The 21880-nt window shown below is 44.0% G+C and overlaps 1 protein-coding gene across 1 annotated transcript in view; it reads right to left on the bottom strand.

The window, feature by feature from the left end:
• Positions 1 to 325: 325 nt before the first annotated feature.
• Positions 326 to 21880, bottom strand: part of LOC135111004 (forkhead box protein O1-like) — a 77185-nt gene continuing 55630 nt past the window's right edge. The window contains exon 2 of the mRNA XM_064023853.1: positions 326 to 600. Coding sequence (XP_063879923.1) covers positions 565 to 600 — 36 coding nt within the window. The 3' untranslated portion in view covers positions 326 to 564. The remainder of the gene's footprint in view (positions 601 to 21880) is intronic.

Below are 21880 nucleotides of genomic sequence, written 5' to 3'. Positions count from 1 at the left end.
ATACTCGATTTCCCAGGGAGATAAACTCGAACTGTCCAGAGCAAACCTGAACATAATTCTGACAATCCCTCGCCTGCCTCCCTCCCTCCCTCCCTCCCTCACGAACCCTGCGTAACCCAGCCCCAGCCAAGCCAGTCTACCCAGCCTACCCTGCCTGCCTACCCAAGCACTAGGACCGCCGCACTGCATCACCGCCACCTCCACCATCATGAGAGAGAGAGAGAGAGAGAGAGAGAGAGAGAGAGAGAGAGAGAGAGAGAGAGAGAGAGAGAGGGAGAGAGAGAGAGAGAGAGAAATGTTTAGTAACACACAAACAGATGGATGTATTACAAAGACGGCTCGGAGACGGGGCCCCTGCTTCCACCGTGACGCTTCTTATGTTAATTCCCCTGATATTAGAAATCTATACGCACGTACCAGGTTATTGCAGGAGTAATCGGGGAGATTCACGCTACGCTGCCGTACTGAGTGGAAGACGTGCAACTTGCAACTCTGGGGTCAGGGCAACAGAGAGAGAGAGAGAGAGAGAGAGAGAGAGAGAGAGAGAGAGAGAGAGAGAGATACTCACGGCCACTTCTCAGGTATGAAGACAAACCTTACCTGCAAGAAAGAGATGAAGCAATTATTACGTGTCTAATCTAGTGTGACGGGAAAAGAACATGTTAAAATCCTGTCTTGAGTCTCGTTCACATCGCCTCCTCGCCCCGACCATCAGGCACACGTCTTTAGTGTTGCTTCCTCTCTCTCTCTCTCTCTCTCTCTCTCTCTCTCTCTCTCTCTCTCTCTCTCTCTCTCTCTCTCTCTCTCTCTCTCTCTCTCCTTCAGACACACACACACACACACACATACACACACACACATTTTTTTAGACCTACTGCTTCCCATGACCGCCACCCTCCCCCCCTTACAGCAATGTTATCTGATTACTTTTATCATGGAAGTACTCGGGGCGGATTTTATTAATGGATAACTTACTCTCGACACCGATACCCACACACACATCCATGGATAAGTAGGTAGGTAAATAAATGAATGAACTTACAAATAAATAACAATGTGTTACAAGTGTGCGGCATCTCTTGACACATGTTGGAAGCTATGAGTTCCGACCGTGCTCTGCTGCTCTGTCACTCAGAAATTCTGGAGTAGAAAATGTCTCGCCCTCCGCGCCACCGTGCAGCAGTGTAACATTCTGAGAGTGAGTTCAGCTGCCACGCCTTCACCCCTTCGATAGATGAAAGAGAAATATCTGCCCCTTGTCCACCTCTCCCCAAGGCGGTTATCTTTCCCTACATCGGTTCACGTCCCCCCTTTTGTGGTGAACCCAAAGGGATTTTTTGTCAGATAGGAGAGATTCCGGCGGGGCGGCGCGGACGGCGGCGGGAAAGGGGGGCTTGTCTGCTGAACATCGCTCTCTCTATTTCAAATGATTTTTTGCAAATGTAGAAAAAGAGTTTTGGGTGAAAACCCCTGAAAGTTGTCACCCACGCGCGCGCACACACACACACACACACACACGAGCGCGAGTTCATGTTGGCCGCTGTCTGTTTTCTCCCACGTTTTGGCAGGAAAAAAATGTGTTCCGTTCATTGAGAGTCGCCTTGCAGGGTCTTCATTTCCTTCTTACTCTTCACGCCCTCCACTCATGACAGCTGATGTTTACTTACTATTAATAATTACTACTTCATGATTCACCATCTTAACCCATTCATCTCTCATTCAGGTAACTATTCCTATAAGTGCTCGTACATTTTCTTTCCTCATTCCCCTTTGTAGTGTGTGGCGGCCCGCTGCGGGACTGCTAGGCTCGGGGCGTCGTCTGAGTGTGCTGCTGCCACTCAAATATAAGGATGACACCAGTCCATTCAATCGCTAGTGTACCAATCAATGTTCTTCTCTTCTCCCCGACGTGCCAATCCTGTGAGGCCTGCCACCTCCGTTGGAGCTGGTGTAAAACACTCGGCGCCGCTACGGACTGATGCCTCTCACAACAAATACCGCATCCCAGTTATTGTCATATCAAACTATTACACCATTCCTGATGAAAGAACATAATTACGTGTATATAATTAATACATTCTGAGAGCTAGCAAAAACAAAAGACAAGCAGAAACTATGGCAAGATGTATCGAAGCACGGCTGAAGGGGCGAACACTCTTGCTACAGTACATCAATTCTCCAGGCTTGCTTGTTTGTATTTTATTTTTTCTTAGACAGATGATTTATCAAATAAACACTTGCATTACTTGTGTTTCATGCATGGCGGCGTAACAACAGTCCAGGCTGAATAGTAGCACGATGTTTCATTGTGACGGCGATCATTCCATCAAGGTGTTCAGCTTGCCACGCCGGTGTCCCGCAGTGATGTGTGCCTGTCCCCGTAATGAACGCTGCAGGGCCAAGCTTTCCATCCTAACAGCGTCGCCCTGCGAACACACCACTGCATGAGTTAGTGACTCCCCCTAAGGCTCCTCCCGCCCCCAGGTGGCGCCACAGTTTATCATCGGATAAATATATAATGTAAGCCCTCGCCCAGCCCTTCCCAGTAACTCCCCGCCCCGCCGCCATGCCTTAGCAGGAAGCCTCGCTCGTTAAATGACTAGAGTAATGATCACATTATCCAACTTTCATAATGATATATTACCGTCCCACATAAAGCACTTTTCACAACTGCCTGCGCGCCAGTGCGTCTCGACCTGGCCTGCCGTACTAGGCCGTCGACCCCGCCCTCTACTTGGCTGCAGGTTCTGGTTGAGGACGAAGGTCAACATCCCTTATGAGATGCAGCTCCAGGCTGGCTTCCTTCCTCCCCTGATGTCAAACCCTCGCCCAGAGGAGTGCATAAATCACAATAATAATGCACACGGGTCAAGTCCTCGTTGTCCCTGAGGAACACTTTCATCAATTCCCTTTTACATCGTGGAATGCGTGTGACAAAGAGATTACAACGCCCAGCTTTCCCCACGTGCAACGAAACAGAAAGGCTTGCATCAAGACTCGTAAAGGTTAGCGATACATCTTACAGACGCCCGATGACCCGTCGCGCGGCGCCCACAGGTATGCCGGGGCCACCATAAACTCCAGAGATGAAAGATCGGAGGTACAGCCACAAACTGGTAGAGCATTTACCCGGGCTAGTAACTGGCTATAATAGAGACAGCCCACCGAGGGATCAAACAAGGGAAAAAAAGGAAGAGGTGTAGCAGGCGCGGCTCACCAACACACTCACGGCTGCCCTAGAGGGTGCTGGCGAAGGTTGGTGCGTGGCTACGCTAATAATGATATATTAGAAAGGCAATGCTAGTCTTGTTCATCGCTACTGGGAGAGAGAGAGAGAGAGAGAGAGAGAGAGAGAGAGAGAGAGAGAGAGAGAGAGAGAGAGAGAGAGAGAGAGAGAGAGAGAGAGAGAGCGAACAACCTTCCATGAATGGCGACAGGGTCACACCTTCCCACTCCCCCGACAGGTTGGACGCCCGCCAGTCGAACCAGCCCTGAGAGGACGGAGGGAGGTGTGGCGCTGCTGAAAGGTCGCGACCCTTGCAGGTGACCCGCCGCCCTGCCACGCCCCTGCACCCCACCCTCCCTCCTACAGCGCCTTCACCGAGGAGGTTGGCGCCTCACTCGGGGGTTGGAGGCCACATCCCAAAGACGAGGAAGAGAAGGGCGTGTGCTTGTCCCTCCTCTCCCCCTCCCTCCCTCACTCCGTCCCTCCCTCAGCAATGGCACGCAGAGTCAGCGAAGGAGGCGGCGAAGCAAGGATACTGGGAAGGGGGACGGATGGAGGGAGGAAGAGGAGGAGGGAGGGAGGGAGGGAGGGAGGGAGGAAAGGTATTTTATCAGAACTGAAAACATTTTAGACAGCGGGAAGGGTACACGGCAGGATAATATAGTTAAAAAAAAAAATAAATAAATAAATAAATACATGAATATAGTAAATAAATTCACGTAAATAAAAAAAAATCGATAAATGAAATTGTGACAAGACTTACGGAAAACTCTCTAGATTCCATTCACCATCCAGACATCCTCCCCTGGCACAAGATACCCTATAATGGCGCCCTCAACGCCACCCAGTTGACGCCTTCCTTCCCTCGCCCCCTCCCACGCCCCGTCCCGCGCCTCGGACACCCCACGCCCCCACACATGACGTCAGAGAGGGCGGGGGAACACTACCTCTCCCTCCTCCATTTGCACCTTGCTATACCTGACTGTCGCACAAAAAGGAAATATTTTTCTCATTTTAACAATACGTGAAAAGATATTTACCTGCCTGTGTGTGTGTGTGTGTGTGTGTGTGTGTGTAAGAGAGAGAGAGAGAGAGAGAGAGAGAGAGAGAGAGAGAGAGAGAGAGAGAGAGAGAGAGAGAGAGAGAGAGAGAACAAGCCAGCCGGCCAGCCAGCCAGGCAGGCAGTCAGGCAGGCAGGCAGGCAGGCAGGCACACACACACACACACACACACACACACACACACACACACACACACACACACACACACACACACACACACACACACACACACACACACACACACACACACACACACACGGCACATAGTGAAGAGCAGCAAGGACAGGTGGCCATGAGGGACCCCCCAGCAGGAGAGACGGAAGGAGAACGCCGTGCACTCCGCCATGCAGCTGTTACTTGCGGTTGAAACACACACACACACACACACCTGACCCATTTAAGGATAAGACGAGATGCCACCACTTCAAAGAGCTCCTACCTTCTTCTGTCCTGCTTCCCTCCCTCTCTCTCTCCCTCCTTCATGCTTTCATCTCCCTCTCTTTCATCCTCTACATCCGTCTCTCCAGTTCTTTCTTCCCTGACACTGTTTTGTTAATCACTATGGTGTAGTACAGTGCCCCGTATTCTGAAACTATCACGACTATTAAAAAAAACCGCAGAGATGATTAACTGGGTTCACAAGAAAGTTTCTTCTACTAATAATGTAGAAATTTCGTTAATTTGTCACTAGAACCGTAACAGCATCCTTAAAAACCCGTGTAACTTCAATTACAGCCTTTTGAAAGTAGTCGGGGTGTAATGTAGAAGCGTTTCAGAATAAGGTCCAATGTATCAGCTGTTTGTAGTGTGAAACATCAGCGTGTTCTGAGACAGGTAGCTACGTAACACCTTGGCTGGCTTAAATACACTCACACTGATATGGCTCCACCCTGAGGCTTCTTGGATTATAGATGTCACGAACGAATGGTTTGTTAACAGGACAGAGACACCCCAATTCTCCTTGCATAACTTTCTGCCTTCACTGCAAACACCAAGGTGCTTCTAAGGCGTCATGAGTGTGCTGTCTGTCAGAAGAACACGTGCATCTGTCATCCTCACACTTTTGTTGAGGCTTTCAGGTATCACGAGCTGGTCATCTTTAGCGGAACAAGCACAAAACATCAGTCTGGCTCACAAAAACCATAACACACACACACACACACACACACGTAGTCCCGTCATTACCATCACCACAAACTCCCGTCACAACCACCATCACCATCCCTCCTCCAGGCAATCACCGCCGCCCCCGTCACCTCTTGGCGAGTGATGGACGGCCTCCGGCAGCGTCTGGCCGCCGCGTCCCGCTCCGCCTCACTCCCCAGATGGCTGCCGCTGAGCTTTACGGCACTACTACCGAAAAAGCGCAGCATTATCGATCATTAGAGGGACTGGCGCCTGTGGTCGTACTCTGAGGAGAGGATGGAGAGACCAATGATGTGCAATTGTGTGTTGATATCCGCAGCTCTATATCGCACTCATCCAAACATCCACCAGACCGCACTCCCCTTCCCTTCCCTTCCCTTCCCTTCCCTCTCTTCCTTGTCTCCCAACAGCACACACGGTAGGAAAGGAACATAAGTAAACGAAGGGAGAAGGATGTAAGAGTTAAGTGTAAGTATGACCGCGTCGTAAGTAGCAGAACAGGTGCTCATTTACGTGTGTGGAATTTTTCATTTACTTTTCGTTTAGGTGTACTTTTCATACTTCATGGAATAATGGGACTGACTTTGTATGGTTTAGGTGTTTAGTAAATCTTCTTTGTGTATCATTTTTGTTTTGTTTTTTTTGTTTACGTTATCAGTGGTCTATACAGTGAGATATGGTTAATGGTCTGTCTGTCTATCTATCTATCTATCTATCTATCTACCTGCCATCCTATCTTGCGTCAAGTAATCATTAACTAGTGTGACTTTCAGAGGCAGTCCCGTGGCGTCTTGGGACATCATAGCGAGTAAATGTCAATCAAACAAGACCAGTGTCGCTTTTTGTGCTTCCTACAGGGATACCCGACTCATTTTCTCACGGCCCGGCCATGACAAAGGCACTGATACCTATTAATGCCTGAGCTGAGATACTAATTTAAGCAACAATCTAGAAATCGAAGACAAAAAAAAAGTAAAGGTTTATAACAGTAAAGATAACTTATTAATTTTTTACTGTGCGTCTATAATACTTTAGGAACTCCCTCCCTCCCTCTCTCTCTCTCTCTCTCTCTCTCTCTCTCTCTCTGGTATATAAGACCTAATAATGAAAGCAAGGCAGAGGGTCAAAGTAAAGGTAAAAACTTCTTATTGATTACCTCTAGTGTTACTTCTACTGATCGGTATTTATTTATCTATTGTTGTTTCTTTTTTTTTAAGTCATTCAGTTTTGGTTAATATTTTTTTTTTGTGTGTGTGTGTGTGTGTGTGTGTGTGTGTGTGTGTGTGTGTGTGTGTGTGTGTGTAAAGTATGAGTCTTCTCGCATCACACACACACACACACACACACACACACACACACACACACCATATAACACTTAACCCTCCCTTGCTTTCCCTTTCCTTCCCTAAACGCACCCTACAAGAACGACAAGGCAATCAAAAAAACACAGAGCACCAATAAACAAATAAATGAGTAAAGCCGAATAAGGGGAAGCTCACCATTCCCTTCACCACCACAGACATCAGAGCGACAGACACTTCTCATCCTTGCATCTTTACCTGCTACGGAATAAACTCAAGGAGACATGCACAACAAGACAGGAATAAAATCAGTGGACGCTTCACTGTTACACGGATACTTGTGATAATAGTAAAGAGAGAAAAGCGGCTAAATGAGGACAAGATAAACGAAATGGAGAAAGATGAGGAAGAGGAGGAGGGACGGAAGGCACAACCGGTGTCCTTGAAGCAACAAAGCCTCACCTGCCCCCACCAACGTCGCCTGCAGGAGCCTTTAATTAAGTCATAGCCGCGACAGCGAATCATTACGTTGCTAGGGCTCCTCTCTGCCTATCCGCCGCCACGATACACGCTGGCGTCCTTACATGCCGAGGAGGGGCAACCATAGCTATTTGTCCATGCATCAGTATGTGTGTGTGTGTGTGTGTGTGTGTGTGTGTGTGTGTGTGTGTGTGTGTGTGTGTGTGTGTGTGTGTGTATCAACTCGCCTAAACGAACACCTCCTGCTCACTATCCGTCATGAACACAAGCTGGGGAGTTCGGTTATCACTGCCTCGCATCGCCAAGCTAATCGCGGTGATCCTCCAGTTTTGTCCCACGGAGTACTATTTTTTTTTTTTTCCGCTCTCTTAGGAAAAGAATCGAGCTGCAGCTTCTTGGTTGTGAGTGTCGACAGGTGTCTCGCTCTCTGTCGCCTCACGTACTAGAGGAAGAAACTACGTAAGGCTTGTCATTTCCGCCTCCTATTGCTCGCGGCCCTTAAGACTATTTACAGTTTAACATAAAGGATGCTGCAGGAGTCTTACAAGTGTCGGTTTCAGTGTAAAACATACCTGCATATCTATATCCATCTCTCATCCTTAGCTATAAATTTTTCTTATCTTTTTTTGAAAGCTCACGATTGACTCTGCACTAAGCCTGCTTGCTGAGTATGCTCCAGTTGTGTTTACAGGACAGCCTCTTCATACTCCTTTAAGAAAAAATATGTAACTTTTTAACTAGACTGTTTTTGTCCTAACTTAATTATTAGGTCTCAGGTTCTTGTCTGTTTTATGTATATGTATCGGAGAATCTACTCTAAACATTCTTTTATGTGAGGAATATGTCAATATCTAAAGAAGACTTCACTAATTTCTATCACAAAATAATAATAAAGAAAACTCTTCAAAGGACCACTGTAAACTCATCAAAATGAACTTTCAATCAAATTGGCCGGTCCGATGAAAACATAATGCAATTAATTATGCAATGTAAAGTCGCTTTCTTTTGTGAGTGAGTGAGTGAGGTTTTCTGTGAGTTCGCGGATTTGGGTGTGTGTGTAAGGAATTCAGCTGACGGTAAGAGGATACAATAAATGCAGGTAATTAAAAGGGCATGAACCTCGACAAACTATCGCTACTTGAAATGTTATGCCTCTTCTGTATCATGCGTTGTTTGTGTCTTTGGCCATGGACTGTGATGTTTACGGTGTCTATACTGTTGCACTTATATTATTATTATTATTATTATTATTATTATTATTATTATTATTATTATTATTATCATTATCATTATTATTAGGTGGGGAGACAGAAATCTAAATTTTATTCCTTGTCCTTGATCAGCCTCATTCGCATGTAACAAAAACAAAGAAATAAATCAAAAGAAACGTAAGAAAAAAGAAACTTATCCAATACAGCCACGAAATCAACGAACATAACGCATCTCAATCTTGCGTTCCTTAATCTTACTCGTCGTTCAATTACAAGAGCAATGTGACCAGTTTTCCTGTAAGAATTTAGAACTTGTCTATATCAATGTTTACGGTTTCTAGTGGACCTGTTTCTCGGCGGGTCAAACCAAGGGTTCACAGCGCACGGCGCGGTAAGAGGCATCCCATGTTGTTCATTTGTCACTAAGCGCACGAGCCGAGTAATTCATTCATGTGTTCACTTGTCACCAGCAACGTATTACCTCCTTTGTGGCGTTTTGAAGTCTCCCAGTTTACACGTTAACAATATCATGAATCTGCAAACACATTTCCTGGTTAATGATGCATCAGTACACTAATAATTATTGCAATGTAGTAGTAGGAGAGAAAACTCCTGGTGGCGGATGGAGGAATACCCTGTAGAATAACAGGGCAGTCTCGAATAACCAATAAGAGACCATGGACCAAATCCGTGGAAAGGGAGTGGTGATCCTACCACGTATTTTAACCAAGAATAACAATGGAAGTGCCACAAAGAGAGAATACGCTTAACGGCGTCGCGTCAACAGGAGCATCTCCAGTGGGGATGCTGTCGCGCCCGTACGGTGGGATCATGACCTGCAGGTGATGCCCGTTCGTAATCAAGAGACTGCTGGCGCTCACCCGGACATGCAAAGCAGATATCTGGGAGTCGAAATCGGACTACTGCTGAGTGGGATTGTTGCTACATGGAATGTAAACACCCTGTATCAGGTAGGAGGAGGCGGAGAGGATGAAACTGGATGTGGTGGAAGTGACTGAAGTTAGATGGACGGGTTCTGGATAGATAAATTCAGGAGGTTGGACAATATACTATTCAGGAGGAGAGAGACAAGAGGCGGGTGTGGTGGTGCTGCTGCGGAAGGAGGTGGCAGAAGCAGTGGTTGGGAGTTGGCAAGTGTCTGAGAGGGTGATTTTGGTTAAGATCGATGCTAAGCCCACTGGACTGAATATAATCCAAGTGTACGCGTATGCACCAACAGGAGATCATAGCGATGACGAGGTAGATGCCTTCTACGAGCAGGCGGATAGTGCCAGGGGTCAATGTAAACCAGGAGAAGTGACCTAAATAATGGGGGACCTAAATGCAAAAGTGGGAGAAGGTCGCAGTGTAAAGGTGGTGGGAAGTTTCGGTCTAGGAGAGAAAAAACAAAGAGGAGACAAGTGGATGGAATGGTGCGAAAGTTGGGATCAAATGATTATGAACACGTTTTTCAGACCACCCAAGACACTTATACACATGGAGGAGTCCGGGAGATAGAGTGAGGAACCAAATAGACTATATTACAGTCAACAAAAGGTTCAGGAACAGTCTACAGCAGATGAATACATATCCGGGAGCAGACTGTGGTGTAGGATGAAATCATGTTCCGGTTGTGACTGAAATGAGAGTGAAGTTCAAAAGAATGAAGAAAAACAAGAAAGTGAGGAAAGACTGGAATATACTACGAAGAGAGGAAGAAGTCGGCGAACAGTATGCTGTGGAGGTGTTTAAAAGATACGGCATTTTGTGGGATGAAGCGAAAGATGAGAGTGTGGAGAGAAGTTGGAGAGTATTTCAAGGTGCGTTAGCGAGTGCAGCAGAAGATATTATTTCGAATGAGAAAGAAAGGAGAAGGAAGGCGTGGATGACTAGTGAAATCCTGGACCTAATGGAAGAGAGAAGAAAAGTAAAGAACACCTCAGAGGAAAGATACAGACAATTGAATAGAAGTATAAGACAAATGTGTAAAGATAGGAAAGAACAGTGGCTAGGAAAGATGTGTGAAGAAGCGGAACAGTTGGAAAATGTAGACTCCAGGTTAATGGCAGAGAAAATCGGAGAAATAACAGGGAAACGGAGAACAACCAGGAACACAATAGTAAAAGATAAAAATGGTAACCTCCTGACAGAGAGAGAAGTTCTAAAGAGATGGGAAGAGTACGTTGGAGAACTGTAAGGAGATACAAGAGGAGAGAGACCAGAGCTCGGGGAGATCGAGAAAGGGCCTTCAATTTTGAGACGTGAGGTGGAGAAAGCTGTGAGGGGGATGAAGTGGAGGAAGGCGGAAGGGAGTGATGGAGTGGTGGTTGAGATGGTGGAGGCTGCTGGAGACTTTGCCATAGAGAAGATCACAGAGTTAGAAAATCAAATATATGACACGGGTAATATCCCTGAGAGAATGGAGGGGTCTGAATTTATTGTAATACCAAAGAAGGAAGGAGCAGTAGAAGGTGGTAAACATCGAACAATAAATATTATGAGTCAGGTGGCGAAGATTGTACTGAGAGTGATTGATGAGAGGTTGAAGTGAAAAATCGAGGAAACAGTGGACAGAGCACAGTTTGGTTTTAAGAAAGGTAAAGGAACGAGAAATGCAATTTTTGTATTAAGAGCCATTATAGAGAGAGACATAGAGAAGCAGAAAGACCTGTTTGTGCGCTTTGTTGATTTCGAAAAAGCGTTTGATATGGTACGTCATGAGGTATTGGTGGAGAGGTTGAGAAGGTTGGGTGTAGATACTGCTGATTTAAGGGTAATGACCAGACTGTATTGGGGACAAAGAGCTGTGGTGAGAACTGGAGATGAAAAAAGTGACTGGGTTAAAATAGAGAGAGGAGTGAGACAGGGCTGTGTGTTGTCACCGGACTTGTTCTCACTTTACTCGCAGGCCGTCATGAATGAAATGGCAGATTTGGAAGGTATTAGGGTGGGAGGAATGAATGTAAATAATATAAGATATGCGGATGACACGGTATTAATTGCGGACACGGAAGAAAAGTTACAAAGACTGGTGGATCGACTGGATGAGGAATGTAGGGGAGTTGGATTGAAGATTAACATCTGTAAAACAGAAGTGATGGGAGTGACCAAGAGAAAGGAACAATTGAGGATGAATGTGAATGTAGATGGACAGGCAGTGAAGCAAGTTAGATCATTCAGATACTTGGGAAGTTTGGTGGACGATGATGGTAGAAGTGGTGCGGAAATAAGATCAAGAATTGGAATGGGGAAAACCAATTTTTGACAAATGAGAACGATACTGACAAGCAAGAATTTGAGCACTAGAATTCGGCTAAGAATTTTGAAGGCTTATATATGGTCAGTTATGTTATACGGTTGTGAAACCTGGACTGTTAAACCTGGACTGTTAGTAAGGAAATGAAGAAGAGACTGGAGGCGGCGGAGATGTGGTTCATCAGGAGAATTATGAGGGTCCCGTGGGTGGCAAGAAGGACAAACCAGGAAGTATTGCAGATGGCCGGCACGACGAGGAAGCTGATGACCACAGTGAAAAGAAGACAGCTTGGGTATCTGGGGCATGTTTTGAGAGGGGATGGCCTTGAGAGAGACTGTCTCTTGGGGATGATCGAGGGGAAGAGAGCACGAGGGAGACAGAGGATGAAGTACATGGATGGAATCAAGGAGATGGTGGGAAGAGAGAAGATGGAAGAAGTAGTGGAGTTGGCTGGGAACAGAAGAGTGTGGCACTCCATTGTCGCCAGCGTCACCTGACACGGCACTGCGGTATGGTATGGTATGGTATTATTATTATTTTTTTTCTCTATTGCAGTAGTAGTAGTAGTAGTAGTAGTACTAGTAGTAGTAGCAGTAATAGTAGTAGTAGCAGTAGTAGTAGTGGTGGCAGTAGCAGTAGTAGCAGCAGCAGCAGCTGCAGCAGCATGATTATTATCAAGTAGAAGATGCAAGGCCTGAAAAAGAACCTAGACTTCCTGCTCCAGTTTCTCGTGTTCCACAACTATCCTTGCCCACAGAACACGTCGGGCTAGGGTGCGTCGCTATGCCAATGCCACGCAGGCCAACCAGTGCAATCAGTTGGGTCGCGGGAATAACATTTATCCGCTGCTATTAAAACCCATCGAAATTAGGGTATCAATGGGATTCAACAAATTCCAAATATAAATTCATGTTTGCTGGCATAATTCCAGCAAATACCTTAAATTTCGTTAAAATGTAACAAAGTGAGTAAGTAAATGAATAGACACTAAAATGACCCTCTATGTGTCTGGTATGTGTGTCTGGCGTACACAAACACACAAACACACACACACACACACACACACACTAAGGCTTAATCACCTGCCTTTTACCTTCTCTCCTCAGTGGATAATAAAAGTTTAATATAGTAAAGTCTAGTTCCCACTGACCGACCGAACAGATTCCCGCCTCGCCTCCTGCCACCTGCCGCCGCCGCCATGCACATGCACAAACACACACACATACACACACACACACACACACACACACACACACACACACACACACACGCACCTGCCGTAAGCCTCCGTGATCCACTTTTGTCATTACTCTGCCTGGACTGACGCATCGTGTGGCAAATGGTCGCAGCATGTAGCTCTTCAAACACACGCATTTAAAACACTACTAATACCTGATAATTAGAGCCACCGCCAGTTAGGGATGCGAGCCTCAAACACGGCGACCCTCACACTGGGACGTTCCCCCACCAGCCACCCGTGTCCCTCCCCGCCACCCCTTGCAAGCCCAGAGCACTTCCTGTAGCACGTTCGTGTCTGTAGCACCTCATGGTCTCTCTCTCTCTCTCTCTCTCTCTCTCTCTCTCTCTCTCTCTGCAGCCACCCGTAGTGGTACGAAATGGAATTGTGTAACTGTTTAATAAGTGAGATGATTCGAGCGAGTTGACTCGCTGATTCGTCTGCTTGATTCATGAGTCATTCCTCTTGGTCATCTTCTTGGTCCTTCATCATTCTCCATCTACAATCTCCCCTCCTGCTCCTCCTTCCCCCCTAACAGCTCTATTCATCTCCCATACGTCTCTCCCTCATCACTGTGACACATTCTTTGCATAACACCGTCTTTCTCTCTCCATCTCTTCCTCTATCCCCCGTTAACACTCCCTCCCATTACGACACCTTTCCCCCCTCTCTTCCTCGTCGTCCTCCCCCACCACTAGCAGGAGGGATGTGACCCGTCAAGATGGCGGATCAAAACTGCCGAGACTAATCACTCTCCACCTGATCAGGTTCCAATTAAGGAAAGACCCTTTAAAGTGGCGGGACACTAATGATCTAGCAATTAAATGTTCTCGCCCAGCTTAGGGGAAGAGAAAGCCAAAAAGGGAAGGGGAGAAGGAAGAAAAATTGAGTGAAGGTAATAAAAAAAAGTAAAGGAAGGGTGTGGAGGGCGTGGAGGGTGTTGAACTTTTGTCTACACCAGTGACGGGGCGGCGCGGCAGGACTGTGGGCGAGATTCAATCAGGCGTTTAAGGAAATGAGGAGTGCCAGGTTTGCTACGTGTAAGGGAAAAAGAAAAAAAAGTTAAGAGTAAAGGAAGCTCATAGAAACTTCGAGCATAGTCATGGTACATTATATTTTTAGATTTTCGCGTTTCTCTTTGTCTACTTATTGGCTTTACCGGTGATGTTGATGGTGGTGGTGATGATAGTTCAATTTCAATATTCTTTATTCACACAAGATGTGTACACAAACTAAAATACATACTAAAACTAAAAGAAAGAAAAACATTTCATTTAATTATTAAAAAAAAAAGACATAAATTTATACTAAATTAGACAATATCATACTGAATCCGACGTCACTCGGTGCACAAAGCATCAATCAACATCTTAGTTTCCCTTACATCTAAGATTGTGGTATCACATCTATCCCTCATCAAACACAATTCACGAATTTGTGCACCAGTCCGTGCAAGTTCGTACTGGTCACACTGCAGCTGCGTCCAAACCTTATTGATGTCTCCAATATTCATATTAAATTTGTATGAAAGATATCTTACATTACTGCCCATTATTGAATGTCTTCCATAAACCCCCATTCTTCCTATTGTTCTTATAACCATATTGTCTGATGTTAATATTTGGTTTATAAAAGCAATCTCCCGTTTTGCGAACCACATTTCTGGGGGCATAACATTAGCAATGTGAGGAAGCAGACTACAGTGTGTGGTCCAGGGCAGCTTCCACACTCGACGCACTGCAACCCTCCACGCTCGGTACACCGCTTCCATGCTACCATCACACACATTTAAAAGTTGACTACCATAAAAACTAGAACAATATTTAAAAAACAAAGTATTTCTTACATGTGACAGTCCACCCTTAAAACGGGATAAAAATGAATTACATTGTCGATAAAAATCAGTCACACATTTAGAAGTATCACATTTAAAAATATTTCTTCCTAAAACATTTCCCAGGTGTACAATTTCCTCCATAATATCAATAGTTTTACCATTAATTTCTACATTAGGAATTATATTACTTCTTTTATTACCGTGGAAAACTATTAATTTGCTTTTCTTTTCGTTATACACAATGTCATATCTCGATGCATAATCTACACAGATGCTTATCATCTTCTTGAGAGCAAAAACACTTGGTGCTAGACCTTTTAGGTCATCAGCAAACCCGAAGGCTCCTGCATAGGTGCCACCCATGTAGCAGCCAACGCCAGAGTCTCGCAATTCCGTGAGTAACCCGTCTACATAAACACAATACAGTATAGGAGAGATCACACCACCTTGTTTGACTCCATTACTCACTTCAAATGTACTAGACAGTAAGTCATTCCATCTTACGCTTAGTTTTTGATTTACGTACATGTTTAACAATAATCTACATATAAGAGGACATACATTACGTTTCAATAGAATATCAAATAATTTGCAATAATTAACTCTGTCGAAAGCCTTGCTTGCATCTAAAGTAAACCCATAAACAGTTGTACCTTTAGATACATAATAAGACACAGTTTCTCTCACCATTGCTGTACACATAGTAGAGGATGTTCCTTCTTTGAACCCAAACTGCAAATCATTGGTCAATAGTTTATCCCTTTCTCTCATCAATACAATATTATCCAGTATTTTACTCATCAAACTACTAAGAGTAATCGCTCTGTAATTTTCACTGGTATTAAGATTTGCCCAACGACCTTTAGGAAGCGGTATCATAACCCCTTTCATCATGCTGTGGGGAGAGAAACCGTGCCTCAACATGGCTGAAAACAGTACAGACAAGTGTCCGTATAACACATCACCAGCATGTATGAGATGGTCAGACATCAGGTCACCCTCACCTTCTCCCTTTCCAGGCCTCACTCTCCGCAGTGCTTGACGCACCTCATCAGGCGTAATCAAGAGTATACTTTCATTACTATTTTTCTGACAAGAAATTACACTGTTGATGGCAGATTTTAAGCTATCCATCTCATTTGTATCGTATGAGGTACTGTTGTAAAGCTCTTCAAACTTTCCTTTAAATAAATCAGCTATATCTTTAGGACAATGTTTTCCATCAACTGCCTTAGGCGTTTTTTTCTTCTGTTTTCCCTTGTTTCTTACAGATCTCCAAAACTGTCTACCAGAAGCACTAGCCTGCAAACTCTCAGCTAATTTCTCTGTAGTTATTAACTCTTCTTGCTTTATAACCATCTTGCGTGCTTGGTAGTAGTAGTAGTAGTAGTAGTAGTAGTAGTAGTAGTAGTAGTAGTAGTGATATTGAGACATTAAAAATTTAATGCAAGTGCGTATCTGTATATTCGAAGATACCATACTGGAGAAGGAAGTGAAACTGAAAACCTTTTTCTACTTTTTTTCCAAAATAAGTAAAATGTACAAAAGAATTTTTCCATCTGTCATCCATATAAATGGGTAAGGCAATTTTGCTGCTTCTTTGCCAGGGAGCATCTTGTACACGGGTGGGAATCATTTCCTCGTTAATCCCTAGCGAGACTGGCTGTTCCTATATGATGTCACCAAATGGAAAAAAAAAACAAATGTATAAAATAAAGTAAGGATTTAATTTAAAATATAGGGAGACGCCGCGGTAGTGTTACAGAAGGCGTTTAAGGGGTCGAGGAATCCTCAGGCACACAACTTCAAATCCTGGCAAAGTCCGAAGTTAGGAAGGGCATCCACTCAGATCCCAAATGCCATAAACAGAGTCATTCGTTATGAAGTGCCTGCCGTCTTGTCCCTGGTACTTTAAGGAAAACGGACGTAAGAACCCGAGGAAAAATTATGCTTAAAATACACAATAGAATACATCATGGAATATAATATAGTGTTAATTGCGTTGAAGTAATGTTCATACGTCGCTGATCCCAAGAGAAGTATACACACTACCATCACCACCATCACCACCACTAGCACCAATATTTCTTGTAGCCACCTTGTGTTATCTCTCTCTCTCTCTCTCTCTCTCTCTCTCTCTCTCTCTCTCTCTCTCTCTCTCTCTCTCTCTCTCTCTCTCTCTCTCAACGCATATTCACCTCTCTTATGTACACGGTGTTTTAATTCTTTTTTCATATAATGTACATAAGATAAACAATGACAATGAACAGACATGGAAAGCAATATTGAAAAGCAGACACGCAGGAAGGAATATTGGCGAACACACAAACACACATACACACGCAGACACATACACATTTAGCACCCTCGAAGCACGTGTAACTATTGACGACGAGAACTGGCAACACCGCCTTTATCTCCTATCTAATCGCATTGTGGTGTTTTGAATGAGTGCGTGTCCAATACTGTCACGGCCTCGAACGGGCGGACTCAATGTAGGTGAGGAGGAGGATTGCTGAATGAAGGCCTTGGTAGGTAGGTCAGTAGGGAGATAGATAGGTTAGGTTAGGTTAGGACCGGTTTGGTTTCGTTTGGTTAAGTTAGGTTAGGTTTGGCTGAGCTAGATTAGGAATGATTAGGTTAGGTTAGGTAGGATTAGGTAAGGTTTGGTTTGGTTCGGTTAAGTTAGCTGGTAGACACACATGTGAGTAAATAGATAGGTAGGTATGTAGTTAACTGGGTCAGTAGGTATGTATGTTTTATTAGGATAGGTTAGGTTAAATTACGTAACGCAGAAAGACAGGTACACAGGTAGATAGGCAGATAAGTACACAGGTAAGTATGTAAGGTTAATTATACAGAAATGTATGTAGATAGGCAGGCAGGTGACGTTCCTCACATCACAGCAAAAGTAATACTTCAGCATGAATGAGATAAGTGAAAGCAAGAGAATACGGCGAGAGATTTGGCTGATAATTATACACGAGAGGATGAAAGAATAAGTACAAACATTACAAATAAACTGACTCACTAAAACAACAGGTTCTACAATTAGAACTGATACATATGACAACATTATACACATGCATTGTACTAACATCCATAATACACCTTCCTGCGCTTCTAATGCTTCAATCGCCACTCCCTGAAAGTATCACCCCCCACCCCCGCGGCCTTGGCAAGAGAAAAGTCGCCAGGAGGTGCTAATACAACACAAATATGAGAACAAGCACCAAATTCAGCAACGTAAGGTAAACCCGTTGATTAGCAAGCAAGCGGAGACTTATGAAATGTCACCATGAGGGAGGATGAAAGGGCCGAGCTGAGATAGACCGATCCTGTGAGTGTCGACCTTAATGGGACTGCCACCTGCCGCCTCACCTATCTTTTAGAGCTCCAGAGATAAGAGTCCCCCAAGGTCTGTGAAGATAACGCACATCTTGGGTAATAAAGACGTAGTTAGCAGAGTACGCAGCTTGATAAGTGGTGTGTGTACAGGGCGGTGCGTGGTATGCCTGGTGATCTGCGCACGCCACGCCAAGCCAAACCAACCCGCCACACCATGCTATGGCGTTTTGTCTCCCACGTAGGGTTGTGGTTGATGTTAGACCTCAGATATAGTGTCTACCAGTGCCTTCTCGTTTTACAGTTAATATGAAGAGGGGGTGTTGGAAAATTATAGTAACAAGAAACAACAATAACAAAACTACTGCTGCCGCTGCTCCTACTGCTAAAATATATATATATATATATATATATATATATATATATATATATATATATATATATATATATATATATATATATATATATATATATATATATATATATATATATATATATATATATATATATTTTTTTTTTTTTTTTTTTTTTTTTTTTCTTGCGTAGGAAGGGCATCGGCCAATGGCAATAAAAATGCAAGAAAAAAAAAAAGCTACTCAGGTGCCAGTCCCCGAACAGAATCAGAAACCATTGTTAAAATGTTGAGGAAACTACCAGTAATACCACTCAACAACAACAAGGGCAACAAAGACGACAACGACAACAAACATGAGGCCTGGGAATTACTTAGCAGTGCCTCCTCGCTTCACATGAGTATCAGCCATGACTTCACAGGAGGTGTCAGCAAATGAGAATAGTGATGATAAAAGAGGGAAGGTTGGAAGGCTGCCTCGTGTTCTAACCAGATAGCACCCCACACACACACACACACACACACACACACACACACACACACACACACACTGCGGATGAATGACGCAATCAGTGAGTGTTGTAGAAGCACAGCCACTCACAGCCGCCAAGTTATCAACACATACTGCACGTAACATTTTAGGAAAAAATGTTAAACGATCCTTTCCTAAAACATTGCTCTCTCTCTCTCTCTCTCTCTCTCTCTCTCTCTCTCTCTCTCTCTCTCTCTCTCTCTCTCTCTCTCTCTCTCTGAACTAAAACAAAACTTGTATCCCTTTGAAACATTACGTAATTTGTTCCTTCTCTAGATTAAGCTACGCCAGTCTCGCCTCTGAATCACCAATGTGGTCCTTCTCCAACTAGCAGAAACGATTCTGATTCTAACTCATTAATCTGTTCCCTCTAATAACTAACCAAAGGCAGTCTATCGCCTCCAAAACACTGGTGTAATCTTTGGAGTCTAAACAAAGCCAGTTTGCCGCCTCTAGATCAGCATTATGGTCCTTCTACACTAAACAAAACCATTCTCTACCTTCTAGAACAGTAGTCTGGTCTGTAAGGACGAAGCAAAGCCTGTTTATCGCCTCTAATTCAGCACTGTGGTCCCTCTGTACTACACAGCGCCCGTCTATCAGCATCTAGACATCCTCACTTTACTACACCAAAGTTATCAGCGTCACACCATTACTGCCATTGTCACACCATTGCCACATTCTTCGCTCACCAAGCACCTGATATGGTAATGACAGGAAAGAATTCAAACAGTTTTAGTGAAATGTAAGATATGTTATATCTACAACCTACCACCATTTTAACTTTGAATAACACATCTTTAAGTTTCTTTATTTGTGTGTGTGTGTGTGTGTGTGTGTGTGTGTGTGTGTGTGTGTGTGTGTGTGTGTGTGTCATTAACTCTCTCTCTCTCTCTCTCTCTCTCTCTCTCTCTCTCTCTCTCTCTCTCTCTCTCTCTCTCTCTCTCTCTCTCTCTCTCTCTCTCTCTCTCTCTCTCTCTCTCTCCTCGAAATGCAGCAACGATCACTAACTCTCGTTTATTCCAGTTACAGAATAAAAAGAGCCAGAAGAAATGAATGGGTAGAAAAAAAAAAAGCACCACATTTAGCACTCCAGCAAATCTGCCTCATGTGCCTGCATCGCCTTCGTCAGTCCTTCCCTCCCTCTGTTAGCCCTCGCAATGCAACGCCCTACTGCCAACTGCCTGCATAAACATGACAACGTTAATACCGGACTATAATAGAAATCCAAGCCTTCACAGTTACATAAGATTCAGGGTACTTATAATACAAGAGAATATACGATTTAAGGCTCCCGATAGTTAAACACGATTATAGTGATTACTTACCTTGTTCTTTGATTATTATATTTTAATCTCTGTATTCCATCATATTCATCATTACATCATCTTTTCACATTTTTTTTTTATTTCTATCCTATTACTTGTTAATCTTCCTCTATTTCCCTTTGTCCTCACAAGTATGGTTCATAAGTAGTAGTTTGTGGCCCATTCACTAGATATTCTCATGTTCCCTGCTATCTGTTCCTCCTAAGCAGTACTTGTGTAACAAATTTGACTTCCGACCACCCTTACCATGCACGTGTAGCCTTGACACGTGCACTGGTGGAAGGGATGTGTTACTGCTAATACTTGTGAAGGACACACCAAACTAAAAATAGGAGGGTACACACACACACACACACACACACACACACACACACACACACACACACACACACACACACACACACACACACACGCACAGAGGGGGTTTGACCAAAGATATCTGAAATCGTATGCAAATCTGGCATCCACGGCGGCCTGCTAGTAAAGCCTTAGCGTCCAGCCAAAGAGCCTCCCGCCAGTAAATCATTCTTGATGATGAAGCAAAACTGGCAGTGTGACAAACAAAATTTCAAAAGCTCTTTGCCTCCGAGGGATCTTGTTTTTTTTTTTTTTTCAAGCAGTGTGGCCCCAGTTGACATTTCTCTCTCTCTCTCTCTCTCTCTCTCTCTCTCTCTCTCTCTCTCTCTCTCTCTCTCTCTCTCTCTCTCTCTCTCTGGTTCACTATATATATATATATATATATATATATATATATATATATATATATATATATATATATATATATATATATATATATATATATATATAAACTAAGTATATTTATGTAGACTTTTTCTTCTTTTTAGGCTAATGATTCATAGTTAGATTTTATTTTCATATCTAATCTTGAAAGGGTCGTATGTCCTTCTTGGCGAACGAGATTTGCATGTGTAGTATTTTTAGATGTATTATGTTTATTTCTTATTTAGTTATATTGTATATACAGTGTTAATATTAAAAAGTTATATTTACTTTTAAACTGACGACTCGCCTCCAAATATGACGAAGCTTGAGCAAATATTTTCAAATATATTTATTCAAGCATAATATTTCTTATTTAGATTCATAATTTATATTTATCATTTAGATTACAACTCGATATTTACTCTGAGACGAAGACTTGCCTCCTTGGGGGACGAAGCTTGTGCGTGTGTTTTCTGATCCCTCCCTTCTCCCCCTCTCTCCCGGTGCTTCAGTCACACCCAGCAGCACCCAACAAAGAAACCAGTGACAGGCGTCTACCAGACTCACCTGCTCCCCAGCGCCCGCCTCGCCTCAGCACAGTCATCTTCCACACCCCCCTTGCGTGCCTCGGTCATCACCCGTGCCCGCCACTCAGCCTATCTCGCAATGTTGCAGCAAGTATTGGTGTCATAAACTCCAATGAACTCCGCGTCTAAAAATCGAACAGAAACTAAGCCACGTGTAAGGAAGCAAAGGAACTGCTTGATGCTGAGGGCTCTACAAAGGTCAAGAACTGAGAATTTGATGGGCGGAGGTAGTTGCCAGATGACGCATTTTGCCTGAAA

This window comes from Scylla paramamosain, chromosome 21, assembly GCF_035594125.1.
Source record: "Scylla paramamosain isolate STU-SP2022 chromosome 21, ASM3559412v1, whole genome shotgun sequence".
Lineage (NCBI taxonomy): Eukaryota > Metazoa > Arthropoda > Malacostraca > Decapoda > Portunidae > Scylla > Scylla paramamosain.
Note: the sequence above shows the minus strand (reverse complement) of the source record. Positions and strands in the feature narration are given on the sequence as shown.